At 40.3% G+C, this 13,711-nt stretch overlaps 1 protein-coding gene across 1 annotated transcript in view; it reads right to left on the bottom strand.

Annotated features, from left to right (window-relative positions):
- Positions 1-2,468: 2,468 nt before the first annotated feature.
- RGS22 (regulator of G protein signaling 22) overlaps positions 2,469-13,711 on the bottom strand; it is a 63,734-nt gene continuing 52,491 nt past the window's right edge. Inside the window, exons 22-27 of the mRNA XM_087734900.1 lie at positions 12,914-13,093; positions 11,208-11,369; positions 7,331-7,438; positions 5,527-5,629; positions 4,843-4,952; positions 2,469-2,594 (exon numbers count right to left, since the gene is read on the bottom strand). Coding sequence (XP_087591026.1) covers positions 2,523-2,594; positions 4,843-4,952; positions 5,527-5,629; positions 7,331-7,438; positions 11,208-11,369; positions 12,914-13,093 — 735 coding nt within the window. The 3' untranslated portion in view covers positions 2,469-2,522. The remainder of the gene's footprint in view (positions 2,595-4,842; positions 4,953-5,526; positions 5,630-7,330; positions 7,439-11,207; positions 11,370-12,913; positions 13,094-13,711) is intronic.

Raw genomic sequence — 13,711 nt, 5'->3', positions numbered from 1 at the left:
GTACAAGATAAAAAGGCAATAGCAGTGCAAGCTTTCTGAAGTGATCCAGAGTCATCATTTAGAACATCTAGTTCGTCTCTGTACCTGTTCAGTTCTCAGGCTTTCTGCTGGAACAGGCAATAGTCATCACTTGGTCCCTTGGGACGAGACTAAAACCACTATTCCATTTCAGATGTATCACCAAATAGGAGTTATGGGGTATCTGCCATTGCATCAGGTTAGATTCAGTAACGCAGAAATGAAAGGGTCCCCGTCTCTTAATATATTCCCTGTGCAATTGCTCAATATTTCTTTAAAAGTAACAATAAAATGGACATAATGATATGACATGTATTTCTAGCATTACTAATACATGGGATGCTCCTCAGTTGCATACTAAAGACATGGTCTATAAATGACTGTGCATGTGTGTGCATATACACACGTATATACACATATATATTTCAGTTAACATGGTGACAGAATTGCAAACTGGATTGAGGGTTATCATCGGTTTGCAGAACTTTGAGTGGATAGAGCCAGTTTGCAAAATTCTCCTCACTCATTGAAGTACATAAAGTACTTATTTTGTTTGTTTTTAAGTTTGATAGATGTGTATGGTATTAATCATAGTAACTGTCTGGGACGGTCATTTTTGCATGGGGGCTGGTAAATTTTTGTTAACAATTTGGCAAGTCTGGAACATATTCACAAGGAGTTTTATCATCTGTGACAAATACCTAGATAATATTTTTCATTTTAGAAGTAATCCAAGTGTGATTCAAGTCAAAGCTACCAGCATAAGATAAGCATTGTCTACATGTTATTTAGCTGTCTCAAAATGCCATGAAGGCAAGAATACAACAAAACAGAAACTGACTGCTGCGCTCCAGTGTTTGGTTGCGTGCGCTGTACTGACTACAGCAGTAGAAGGTGGTCTTTCACGTGTTTTTTAGACTGACATACATCACTGCATTTATGGCATGTCATGATTCTTCTTTGCCTTTCACATTAATGAGTGGTAGGCCACACAGTACCACATGTGCTCTGCTCACTACAAGATGCTACATTCCACCCTCCTCAGATGTGCTGAGCATTAAAGTTTAGCGCATCTGTGAAATTTGGGAAAACATGAAAAACAGGGACAAGAATTTTATGGTTTACTGCCTTGTGGCTTCCACCCAATGTCTTTCTCAGGTAATGCCACACGAGCAAACAACCCAAACACAGAAGGAATGGAGGTAAGCATGAAGCAAACTGTCTCTGAACTGTGGGGAAAGTAGGAACTGAACCAATGATCTCCCTTGCTCCTTCTGCAAAGACAGATGAGCAGGGCAGCTATACCCATAAGAGAGTGTCTTTCTTTGCTGCCAGCCTGTCTGAAGCAACGCCCAATGGAAATCCCATACAATTCCTGGTCATTGTGTCAAGAGTGAAAAAGACTATTAGTTGTCCTTAGCTGTCAGTCCACACTGAGGAGGAAAGCACTCATGAATGGTCCTTAGCAGTATAATCTAAGAGCTCCAAGTGAAGGACCTTTACTTCTGACAACTGACAGAGGGCTGCATGGCTCATTCTTCTTGTCCAAGAGGTTGGGAGGGGTAGTGGAAAACAATCCTATCCCTAACTCAGGGGTAGTCCTTGGGAACTCAGCAAGCTGAAGCTCACAATCAGTTGATCATGCATTACACACATGTAGAGACGAATGGAGCCAAGAACTTTGTGGCTGGGGACTGGTGTTTAAAGTGGTCTGAAAAATGTGGAGAGGTCTGTCATCATCCTGTCCCCTGCCTAGCAGTTAATTCTGGCCCTGCCCCCTCTTAACTTCACAATTAATCCTTTGGCCATAGTCCCAACATCAACTCCGCCCCAATTCTTTTTAGAACTCTTAAAATTGTAAAAAGAAGCAAGAAAGCAGGGAGAGCTACACAAGAGCTATGAGCTCCTGCAACCTTCCAGTGAGAAATGCCTTGGGAGGAATGATGTTTTACAAAAGTTCTCAATCACATCTGTGTCCTGATGTACTTTAAGCCTTTCTTGTGGATCAAAACTCAGAAATGAGGCAGAAGGTGTACTTTGGACCAGGAATCGGACTGGATTGGTAGCAAACAATAACAGGGTTTGACTTTATGATAGCTCAGACACCTCATGAGTTATCCTTGATGAACCAAAGTTGTGTGAATTGCAGTAGTGAGAGCTTAGTGTGCCAAGAGACACTGCTTCAGGGCTGTCAGTTCAATGCAGAGTTTTACTTATTCATTGGATCAGGCACTGAAGAACTGGATTTGATTATAAGATCTTTAGGACCAAGACCACCTAGTTGTTTGTACCATGCATATTTCAGTGGAATCTTACTCTGATTTGAGCCTCAAGGTATACTATTAAACAACTGAGTAACACAGGAGTCAGTATCACAGTCATGTTGATATGGAACACATTGGAAGATGTTTCTTTTTACCCTTGACTAATGTCCCATGGTTCTTAATAATATTCCAAGTTGTCATCTTTGCTCTGGAAACGTAAGTACAAACCTTGCATGTACATTATTTTTGTGTCTCCTGCCCACCTCCATTGAATGTCTCTGCAGTCCCTTCCTCAGAGAGATTTTGATCTGCCTGCAAAAGGTAACAGAATGTCATTGCTGTGTTGCAGCCGGTTGAAACCGTCAGAACAGTTCTTCAATAAATGCATCAAAAAGAGAGAAACAAGGTGTGGTTGTGTTGGCCCTCTCTAGCAGCCAGTCTCCCACCCAGCTGCTCACTCACTCAGTCCCCCCCCCCCCGCCCAGGACAAGGGGAGAAAAGAGGAAAAACAGGAAAGAGAAAAGAGAAAGATTGTGGGTCAAGATAAAGACAGGGAGATAGCTTACCAATTACTGTTACAGACAAAACAGACTCGAATTGGGGAAATTAATTTATTGCCAATTAGAATAAACCATTACTGATTCAGGTAGTGGGAAACAAAAACAAGAAAAAGAAGAAATGAACATTTACACACTTTTCCCTCTACCTTTCCCAGGTTCAAGTACACTCCAAGCACCTCTCCTCCCCTCCTTGTTGTCACCACAGGTTACACTCAGTCCCTTCAATGAGGCAATGGGCACCCCATTCTTCCCTCTCCCTCTTGTCCTGTGCTGCAGCGTGGGTCCTCCACAGGCTGCAGGGAATATCTGCTCCACCATAGAGCACCTCCTCCTCCTCAGCCTCCTCCACCTCCTCCTCCTCCTCTGGCCTTGGTGTTCCCTCTGTTGGTTTTCACCCTTTTTATTTCATCCTCCTCTTTCTGGCTTTCTTTGCTCTTTCTTAAATATGTTTCCCCAAGGTGCCACCATCTTGGCTGTGGGGCTCAGCTGTGTCCTGTGATGCGTCTGTTGGAGCCGACTGGAACCATCTGTGTCCGGTACGGGGCATCCCTGGCCTCTCCTCACAGAGGCCACCCCTCCAGCCCCCACCGCCAGCACCTTGCCATTTATACCCAATACAGAAGGTGTGACCTCCTCTGTAACAAAGTGGAGAGAAGCTGTCCCATCCAGAGTACTGGCAGTCTTCTGTAGATATCTCACCCCACCTGCAGAGTGATCAGATCACCGCAGAGAGCATGATTGAGGAGAACCACCAGAGGGTCATGATGGAAGAAGAGGAAATGACTCAAAGGCAGTGGGAACACTTGAGCTATTGGGAGGGAAGAGGCAGGGCAGGCAAATTCCCAGTGGTGTTGGAGAGCGGGCTGCAGCTGAAGCTGGTGGGAGTGACCTCTCTGACTGCTCAAAACCTCTGCTTTCTTATTGTTTGGCCATACCACAGCCAGATGCCTGGCAGGAATGCAGCTCTCAGGTTTTGAATAACAGGGTGGGCCAGGGACTGCTGGGCTGGGCTGCGGCAAGGACTGCAGCCACCTTGTAGGCCCTCTTTGAGCACTGGGCCCAGCTGGAGGTTTCTCAGCTACAGAGCAGGACCAAAACTGCTGCACAAGGACTCCCCAGACTGATACAGCTGCGTGTGAAGCAGAACGGCAGTACAAAAAGGCATAAATGTGTGAAATATAGTAACACCTGCAGAGGTGCATAAGGCCCAAGGCGACTGGATGACTTTAAGTGCAACTAGAGGAGGTGATAAGAGGGCAGAAAGAGAACGTGAGGGAAGACTCAGGAATGCTGCAGTTTTCTCTGAAGCCACATACAGAAAATGCTGCCAGAAGAAGAGTGTGTTCAGGCACAGGGAAGTTTAGGAGGACTAGCGAGGGCAGGACACCAGCTTGCCTGAAATAGCAGTGTTGAAGTACAGAATTAGAAGAGGAAGGAGGAGCAGAGAAGGAAGGGGAGCAATAGTCCAAGTTCTATTAATTTTTTTAAGTCCATCTAATTTCAGCATACGCTTAAAAAAACAAAACAATCCCCCCAGGAGATTCTTCCATCTAGGAATTCAAGCTTTGAAAGAAAATCTGTTTTTCTGTCTGTATCAGATCTCTTTGCTGTTCCACTTCTTTCTCCCATTCTAATATTGGATTCGGCAGAGATGATCTATTGCTAGTTCTGGGTCAGGCCCTTGCCAGTAACTCCATGGGGTCTGAGCTTCCTCCAGTCATCTCATGCTCATATTTAAAATATTTTAACTGGAAAGCTTAGATAACCACATTTCAGAGACTACCATTTTGCAAGAAAATTCCATCTGGTCAATATTAGGTCCACTAACCATGGTTGAAGTGAAAAATAATCTCGCCTTCATGTTGAGGCTGTACAGCTTCAGTTAAACGTGATTTGGAGTGGGATAACTTGCTATTAATGAGCATCAGCACTGACAGCAGGAAAACTAGCTTTTAAGAATTCAAATTTCAAAGCACACTTGTTGGCAGTCTGATACTCACTTTCTGTTTCTTGGGAAGATTTGAGTGTTTCTCTAAAATCACACTACTCTTTGGAGAAATGGTGGATTTTTCAGAGTTTCCAGGCTTTGGGAAGGACATAGATGAGGTACCTGCATATGGAAAGAAAATTAAAATTACGGGAAACTGAAGGGGTTTAATATTACATAGTGCTTTTGCTAGCCCTACTGCTAAATTGAGATATTTAATGAACAAACAGGTCATAATATCCTTGGGGAAGACCTAAGAGGATATTCTCAGCTGAAACTAGGATGAAGCAATGCCTCTTCATCCCCTGAAGGCATACTGACAAACTGGCAAGAAAAAAATTTCATCTCTCTGGTTGTGTGTAAGTTGATGAAGCACAAGAAGCCAGGGAGGTGAAATATGTACGTGAACCAAATAGGATTGCCATGTCACTCTGCAGAATGAAAAAATGGCCATATTCCTCTCTGCAGTAGGACCTGTGCAGTAAAGGCAATGCTGATACCCTGCAACTTTCACTTTCCCTTTCTTAGAAAACTTACCACTCACGAGTATGGTGCAGAGAGCAACTCCCCTGCAGACAGCATAAGAGAGGCAGAAGTTCATGTACACAACTCCAAAGGAGAACAAAGTCCTTATACTGAGAGAATTTCACCTAAGCTATAAGCTTGTCCTCCTAAACTACAGAGCTTGGTTAACAACCTGTAAGGAATGATGATGAGTTTTTCTCCAGATCTTCTTGCATTTTAAGGAGTATTCTCTCCTGCTCCAAGGCTTCTATGTACTTGGAATAGGACCAGGAAGCCTGCAAGAACCATTAAAAACCATCAGCCTCCAGACCATACCACTGGTAGTTCCTGGACCATTTCAACAGTGAGACAAAAAAATTATTTATGTTATATCCCTGTTATTCAATAATCACAATTATTAAGAAGAGAAGTTTTGTCATGGCAATACTGGAATCATGGGAAAAATAGTATTGCTGCAAATAAGTGAATCTCAAAACACCATGAAATGCAATTTAAGCGAGTTTGACAGATATGGTGTTTACATTCATCTATTCTCCAGCCCTGGTCTGAGTCCTATTCTCTCTCTTTTCGTCTTCAAAACCTAAATACAGCAGACCTTTCCCCTCCCAAAATATCAGTCTTCTGTGCTACTGAGGACTTCATTTTATCTCCCTGCCACATCCTTCCAGTGTGTCCTTTCTCAAAGCATCGAAGGTCTCATTAGCCTCACAGTTGTGAAGCTCACAACCTCACTGCCTGCCCTCTCCAGCAGAACGCTGCTACCACTAGAGGCAGATCAACTGGAGATGTCATCCTCTCCTTTTCTAAGGAACAAATGTTCTCTTTACCTTGTAACAACCACAGTTCATGTTCCGTGTAAATTTTAGGTCACTCTCCCAAATCAGTATGGGAACTGTACTTTCATTTGGCCTTTTTTTCCTTACAGCATGTGAAGTTTGGGGCCAATTTGTCATGTCATGACTCAGTAAGAACTTCTAGCATCTTCCTATAGCAGAAAGGGGCTTGGAGAAGAAACTGCTCTATAAGAAATCATTGGTCTTTCTGCAATTACCTGCCTCTTCTTGAGGGCTTAGGCATATGATATTGATATACTGGCTCACCAAACTCACTTTTTTTTTTTTAAACAGGTATGAGCAAAAGTTAAAAGGTCCATTTAAGGGATAAGATATGAGCTTAACTATGCAGTTTGCACCATGGTTTCAGATTTTCGGGGTATTTCAGACTGCCTGTTTCTATATTCTGCTTATCGCTAACATAACGCCAAGGGAAGAACTCTCTGGAATACAAGAGGTGGCCAAAGTGTGATTTACTCCGTCATCACATGACATAGCTGTGATTATGTGGTTGCACAGATTCCCTGTTATATTATGGCAGTGTCAACTCAGCTATGAATGATCCCTTGATATGCCGAAGGTGGCATGTCTATTCTTCCTGTCTGTCCAATAAAATGGCTGTTACCTTGTCATTACAGATTTGATGCATCATGAGGGTTGTTCTGGAAGAAGAACTAAAGAGCTATTTTCTGGCAGATTTTGTATTCAAATACCTAGATTTCTTAAATAAGTTCAGCTTCAGTTTTTGATGTATGAGCGGAACAGGACTCAAGCCTAAACCACATTCTTTCAGGATATGAACTTCACAAGTAATGAAAAGCTTCTTATTCCAGAACTGAACTTCCTTTTCTTCAATTTATCTTTAAATAAAGATTCTTTTTAAATCTACACACTTAAAGGGCTTAATATGTTGTTACATATTAATACTACTCAGAACCTAAATCTTAAAAAAATTAATAAAGAAAAAAAATCACCTGTAAGGTAGGTAAATCTGTAACAGCAAAGTTAATTGTATAAAAATGAACAGTTATCAAAGAACCATGTGATAGTAGTATTCAATACAACACCCCATCTTCCCATTCTCCCAAGATAATTTTATCTCTCTTGAATGATGATATCTGTAGCAACATGTTTATTATTCACCTGCCACCCGTATCCATTTGAAAATGATGCCGGTCCTCTCTCCACACCAATCTCATCTACCAAAGCACTGCTTGGCAGACTGATGAGTTTTGTGCCCACTTCTTTGTCCTGCCAATAATAAGAACTCCTAATTAGATGTAAACAATAGTTACTGAGCTAAAGTAAAAAGCAAAGTCTAAGGAAGCAAAAATTTTCATTGGAAATGATAGTGTCATATGCAGTAATGTTTTGTAATGCCCGGTTTCATAATTCATCATGTTGGGCATAATAAAAAATAGCAGAAGATACTGCTTTTTTAAAGCATTTCTTTGTCCTAATTGAAGTTTCCTGACCTCTACAGTCCTGCAGACTATCTTCCTTTCAGCTTCAGTACCTGCTCCAAAATATAGCTAAGTGAGAGGGCAGACCTGCAACAGAACATATTTTAAGGACAGGGAGGCCATTGTGATCCTCTAATTTGTCCTCAGGTATAAATGTAGAACATAGGATTTCTCATTATTAGTTCCAGCTTGGTCCAGTAGCTGCGAATGAACTACAGTATACATGTTAGGAAAACATTTAGGAATCTCATTTAAAACATTTACAGTGAAGGACAAGGCATTGTAACCCTTGGTAAACCATTCTAGTGATTAACTATTTGTCATTTTCATGTTGTTTTAGTGTTTTATTAAGGCTGCACCTTTGCACATTCTGTCTGATGATCCCAAAACTCTTTATAAACATTAATCAATGTTCATATTTAACCTCACATAATTAACCCCACAACATCCCCATGAGGCAAGTAATATAACCCTGCCATGTTGCAAATGAGAAAGTGAAAAAAAAAGAGAGGCCAAATGGTTCCCAAAGTCACTCAGAAAGTCCCTGAAAAATCTGGAAAAGCATCAGGATCAGAACATCCTACATCCTTGCTCCCAAGGTGCCTTTCCTTCCTTATCATCCCTACTCTCCTAGGGACCCATCATCTATAAAGAGTGACTTTTGGGTATAGAACTTCCCAGGCGGTGTGGTGTTTATCTTCTCTCCAGAAGCAGGCTTGCTAACTTCTGTGGCACATTCAATTGATGGAACAGGGGTGCCAAAGCAAATACGGAAATAGCATGTCTACTAATATACTACAGTTTATGTTTGCTAGCTTTCTCAATGAGAATGGTGAATTAAATGAGGTCTTTAGTAATGTCTTCTCATAGTAAATTAGGCAATGTTGTGGCAATGTCATATCCCATGACATTACACCACTTACTTACAAATAAGCTTACTGCTGAGAAGCTTAAAGAGAGATGAGGGAAACACAGAAAAGGAAAATTAATGCTTATGGTTTTACCTTTCTCTGCTAAGGGCATGGAAAGAGTAAGTACAGATTTACCGTCTAAGTTAAACTATTTTGTACACTTGAAAGCAAAAAATCCAAAATCTATTTTGGAGGTAAAATGCAATTGCATATACAACAAATTACAAATACTGGCATCAAGGCAGTCTGCAAAACGCAACTAATGATATTTTTTAAAGGATGTGACGTGCATCTAGCAGTTAACAAAGAACAGATCCACAGACGGGCCAAAGATGAGCCCATATAGCTGTGCCACACTAGGGGCAAATATGTGAAAACAGAGAAGCAAACCATGCTCTCCCAAGACAATATCGTTTAAAACAGATATTTCAGATCAATACTGAAGCAATCACTTTATGTTGAACGTTCGAGCTTACTTCACCCTGTACCTGCCCATCTCTGCTTTCCAGACGCTAAGATTAAAAGAGGTCTCTGCATTGTACAGTGCTTGCATGTCAGCCACTCCTCCCCTGCACTGAGTCCATTGCCAGGAAGCCTTCAATAGGATTTGCCCCATAAATAACCAATAGGCACACACAAAAAATATTGAGCTAGTCAAATAATACCAAGTCATGCATCATTGTCCAGTGAAAACCTCCTTGTCTGCCCATTTTTTCTATTATACTACATAAAAGTCCAACTCTTATCCAGTCAGTTCAGAAAGTGAGGTGAGCACAGGTAGATTGGGCACCCCAGGGACAAATTTGTGAGAAGGGAGAAAGTAAAATTCCTCCCCCAGGACCATGATTGTTCCATTTGACATAAACTCAAAATGGCAACAGATTGGGGGGGGGGGGGGGGGGGAGCAGGGAACATATATAAGAAAAAAAATACCATTTCTAACCCTTGCCACAGCTTTCCTCTCCTTCAGCATGAGCTTGGTGGGGCAGAGGAGCATAGACATTATTTTAAATGCCAAGAAATCATCACCTTCTGCAAGCTGCCAAGTGAACCTGCTATTGCTTATGTTGGATGAACCTTATCGATATCCTTCAGGGATACTGCATCATTTGAATAGTTACGTTGTCACTGAGGGGACGGAAATCTCAGGCAAGAGAACAGGTTATGGCAAATTCTTTAAACAATAATAGAGGGGGAAAAAGGTTTCAAAAACTTATTGGTTCCACCTTTTCTTTCAAGAGATTTTAAAAGGTAACTGGTTTACGGATAATTTTTTGTGAGAAGAATAGTCTGCAGACTGTTTACTGAACTGCTTTCTCTGCCTGTCACTTTCTAAAACTTCTTACCTTATTTCCCAGCTTAGAAGGGTAATTCACCTTTCCCATTTGTTCCCCATAAAAGTTAGGCTTTTGCCCTCCTGGCCAAGATTTGCTCTTTACTTCCTTGGTCTTAATCAGAAATCTTACGGACAGGCAACAAACAGATGGAAAAAATAAGTCTGTGAAAATGCAAAAGTGCATTACTTTGAAATATTGCATTCTTGCCCTATAAGTATTGCCAGTGGCCTTGCCAGACATATCTGTATGGAGGCAACGTGCTTTGGAGAAAGGAACATGAGTTCTTGGATTTTAGATTCCACTTGACATTGGTGTGTGGCCTTGAATAACGCTTCACTGGTCCTCGGTTTTCATGTGTCTAAAAGAGGGTATCAACGTGTACATGTTCTTACAGGCATATATGTCTTTATCTGTCCAGGTACTCATGTGGTTCTCATCATGGGTAATATCTCAACACATGTGTACATGGTATTGAAAATATGTAAAGGTCTTTTAATGCTACTTATGATAGTTTGCAAGTCCAATAATTTCTCTGCCCTTAAAGGAATGTTCTCTCCTCAAAGCTGGTCAAACAATTACATTTCATAAAAAATAAACTTTTGCAAAGCCTATAATCAATAGGAAAAAAAATCCATTATATTTTAATAATGAAATTCCAAGAAAAACAATTTTACAAGCAAGCATTCCGCTGTAGAGGTCACAGTTCTGTTAATGCACTGAAACTGTCTGGAAACTCATTGTGAACAGTCTAACAATTTCACTGTCAAAGCTGAGAAATATTGAAGAAAAGACAAAGGCTATACAAAGTGATTAGCACATAAATATTTTTAAAAATAATGTGCAGACTTTTCAAATGCTCCTTCTGAAAAACAAATCTGAAATCTGTTTTTGTTTTGTCTTGTCGTGCTTTCAGCAGTGACCCAGGACAAATTCTAAAGTAGGACAGTACATACTGAAAGTGCAAACAGGTCTGCAGTTACCCATTGTACACATGGACCTTACACAGTTGTTTGGTTTTTTTTTAAATTCAGCCCTCTTTTTCGCTCTTCTCTTGGCACAAAAGATGACTAAAATACATTTTCCTGTCTGCTTAATGGAAGGAGTATTCCATTGACTCATCTGCTTCAAGTTAAGCATATGTATATGCGTTGGCAGGATTGGGAACTAAGCGCCCTAGGACTGGGTCACATGTAAAGCTTCAATTCTAACGAAAAGATTTCGGTAGCTTTGGATCAGGCTGAGAAAGGGATATTTGAATTTGTGTATGTTTGCTTATGAGGGAGTTTTTGTGCAGTTTGTCAGCTGTCACCTGAAATTTTGTGAGCCTTACCTCTGCTGTTTTGCCTTCCTTCTTTCGCATCTTTTTTCCCTTTTTTCTCTCCAAGGCAAGTAGAATTTTGTCACTATCCAAATTGCTTCGAAACTTACAAAATTTAGGCCAAAATTTAAACAGAAGAGCAAAAATAGTCATCTGTGCAGAAAGAAAAGAAAGTCAATCTTGACCACAGTAAGAAAACAGAGTTTACTGTAAAATAAAACGTAGTTTACCATGAGAATGACAAACTATTTCTTTTTGAATACACAGCCTTGTTCCTCCCACGTACTGTGTCCTGACATTTCAGCCCAGCTTTGCTCGGCACATGCTTTTCATCAGTGTGTTTATTACTGGTGAGAAATCTTCCTAAAACACAGTTAAAAGGCACTTTCTTTTTTTATATTTCCCTAAACAATTGTTTGCATTAATGAAAACATCCATCATTTTTTACAAGTATTCCTGATAAAATATACACCAGTAGAATTACTTTTGCACCACTGTTCTGCTCAAGTATTTCAAATATTCAGTTCATTAGGGAGATGGTTTTTTTTCCCTCCTTAAGAGAAAGGAAATACTTTTTTGCCTCTGGAAAGGCTCTTAAACCACATTACAGATCTATGAGCAAATCTTGGATAATTTTTAAATGATATAATCTCTCACAGGGTCTTTTTTGAACTAGAATAAGAAAAACAATTTTAGAAAAGCAAACAGAGGGGCTCAGTGAATTCTGTTGCTGCACGTACTAAGGCTCACATTTTTCAATTTATTTAGATGTTTAATTCTCATTGAGAAACTTGGCTTCAGAGGAGCCGAGCATGCTCAGCACCTCACTGCTTCTGGCTCAACAGACTTGAAAGTGACATGTGAGTCACTGTCATTTTCCAGTCACAGCTTTTTGGCTAAGTTCTTCCCTTGGTTTTGTGCCACATTTCTGGAGTTCACTGGGTTTTACGCAGACTGAAATGAGACTTCTTATTTCTTTTAGGACCTATATGAACCCATTTCTCTGACAAACCATTTATCTTTCATGATCCAAACACTTTATGGACTCACAGTTGATGTTTAAAGGTGTTGGTGGCAATTTTATAGGAAAAGAAGAGGAACTAGCTTTCTTGAGTTTAGAAGATAAGTCAGAGAAGACAATGACGAGGAATAAGAAAATAGTAAGTCTGTAGTAAAGGTTTGCAAATTGCTGTTCAGTCTGATTAGTACAAAAATCAGAGAGAAAATTCTCTACAGCCATTTAATACAAACTTTCCGTAATAAAGAAGGGAAAGAAATTCAGTAAGTTAAGCTTTGTGCTTTACTCACATCTGCATTTTTGTCATTAATTACAAAAACTACAAACTTTCTAACTACAAATTACTTCTCTGGCATTAACCCAAGTGGTAAAGAACAAGCAATTAAAAACATAGATAGAAATCATTTCTACTGCCAGAATTCCTAACACAGACCTGGATAACACCTTTCCAGGATCAGCTAGCTGTCAGAGATTGTCCAGTTTATTGAGCAGTAAATATCTGAAGCCTCTCTGTCGTCTCCACCATACAGTCTTCACTGAAATGCATGACTACAGTGTTCTCCTTCATGCCCAGGCTTATGTATGGAGTCCAAATTGTCACATAAGCAACAAAGACTGTCCTTAAAATCAGACACGGACTCTAGCCAGATCTGTTACTGAGATTCTCCCAGCTTCTTACCTGTGCTTCTCTAAAAATGTAAGGTCCTAGTTGTTTCCTATGCTCCAGAATCTTCTTTGCTTGTTCATTTGGGATGTCAATCTGCAAAGCTGGGGGTATGGCAGAATTAATAAAGCAGTTGATAATAGCTGTGATCTTTTTCTGGACTGTGGCATCATCACAATGAGAATGGCACAAGTCCTGGAAGACAAAAAAGAGCATTTTCAGTCAATGGAGAGACACAAGACCCTTTACAGGGGCCCAGTGATCAAAGAGTTATAGTCATACAAAAATAATTATACAATAGATTTCTTCAGTATGTTATGACAAAATTCTTATAGCAAATGTGCATGGTCAAAGACATAGTTAAGACATGAGTGGGACTTCTGGTCTGCAAATGGAGATATATAGCAATCATTGCTTTTAGGTGATAATCTCTGCCTGCATGTTCTGATAGAACGGGATAATTTTTATCCTGCATTCAGTCTAAGTACATTACTGGCAAACATGAGGCATTTCTGAAAAGAGAAACACACCTACAGCTGTGAAATGCACTGATTTTCACAATGAGCCTGCTATGACTAGCACAGCCATGTAACTAAAAGACAAAGAAATGCTCTAAATACTCCAAGAAAAGAGGGGAATTATTTAGAGGGTACAAGGTATTGTAACCAGGAATGTTGGCACAAGAGGGGACAATTTCAGCTACTTGTACAATCTTCCATTCATTGAAATCTCCTAGTTTCCCCATTCATTAAGATTTTCTAGTTTCCCAAAACCTCAGTGTTTGAAATAATTCTGTGCAGAACAGAATACAAA

This window comes from Nipponia nippon, unplaced genomic scaffold (assembly GCF_047370975.1).
Source record: "Nipponia nippon isolate SJK-2023a ecotype South Korea unplaced genomic scaffold, ASM4737097v1 scaffold_1, whole genome shotgun sequence".
Taxonomy (NCBI): Eukaryota; Metazoa; Chordata; class Aves; order Pelecaniformes; family Threskiornithidae; genus Nipponia; species Nipponia nippon.
Note: the sequence above shows the minus strand (reverse complement) of the source record. Positions and strands in the feature narration are given on the sequence as shown.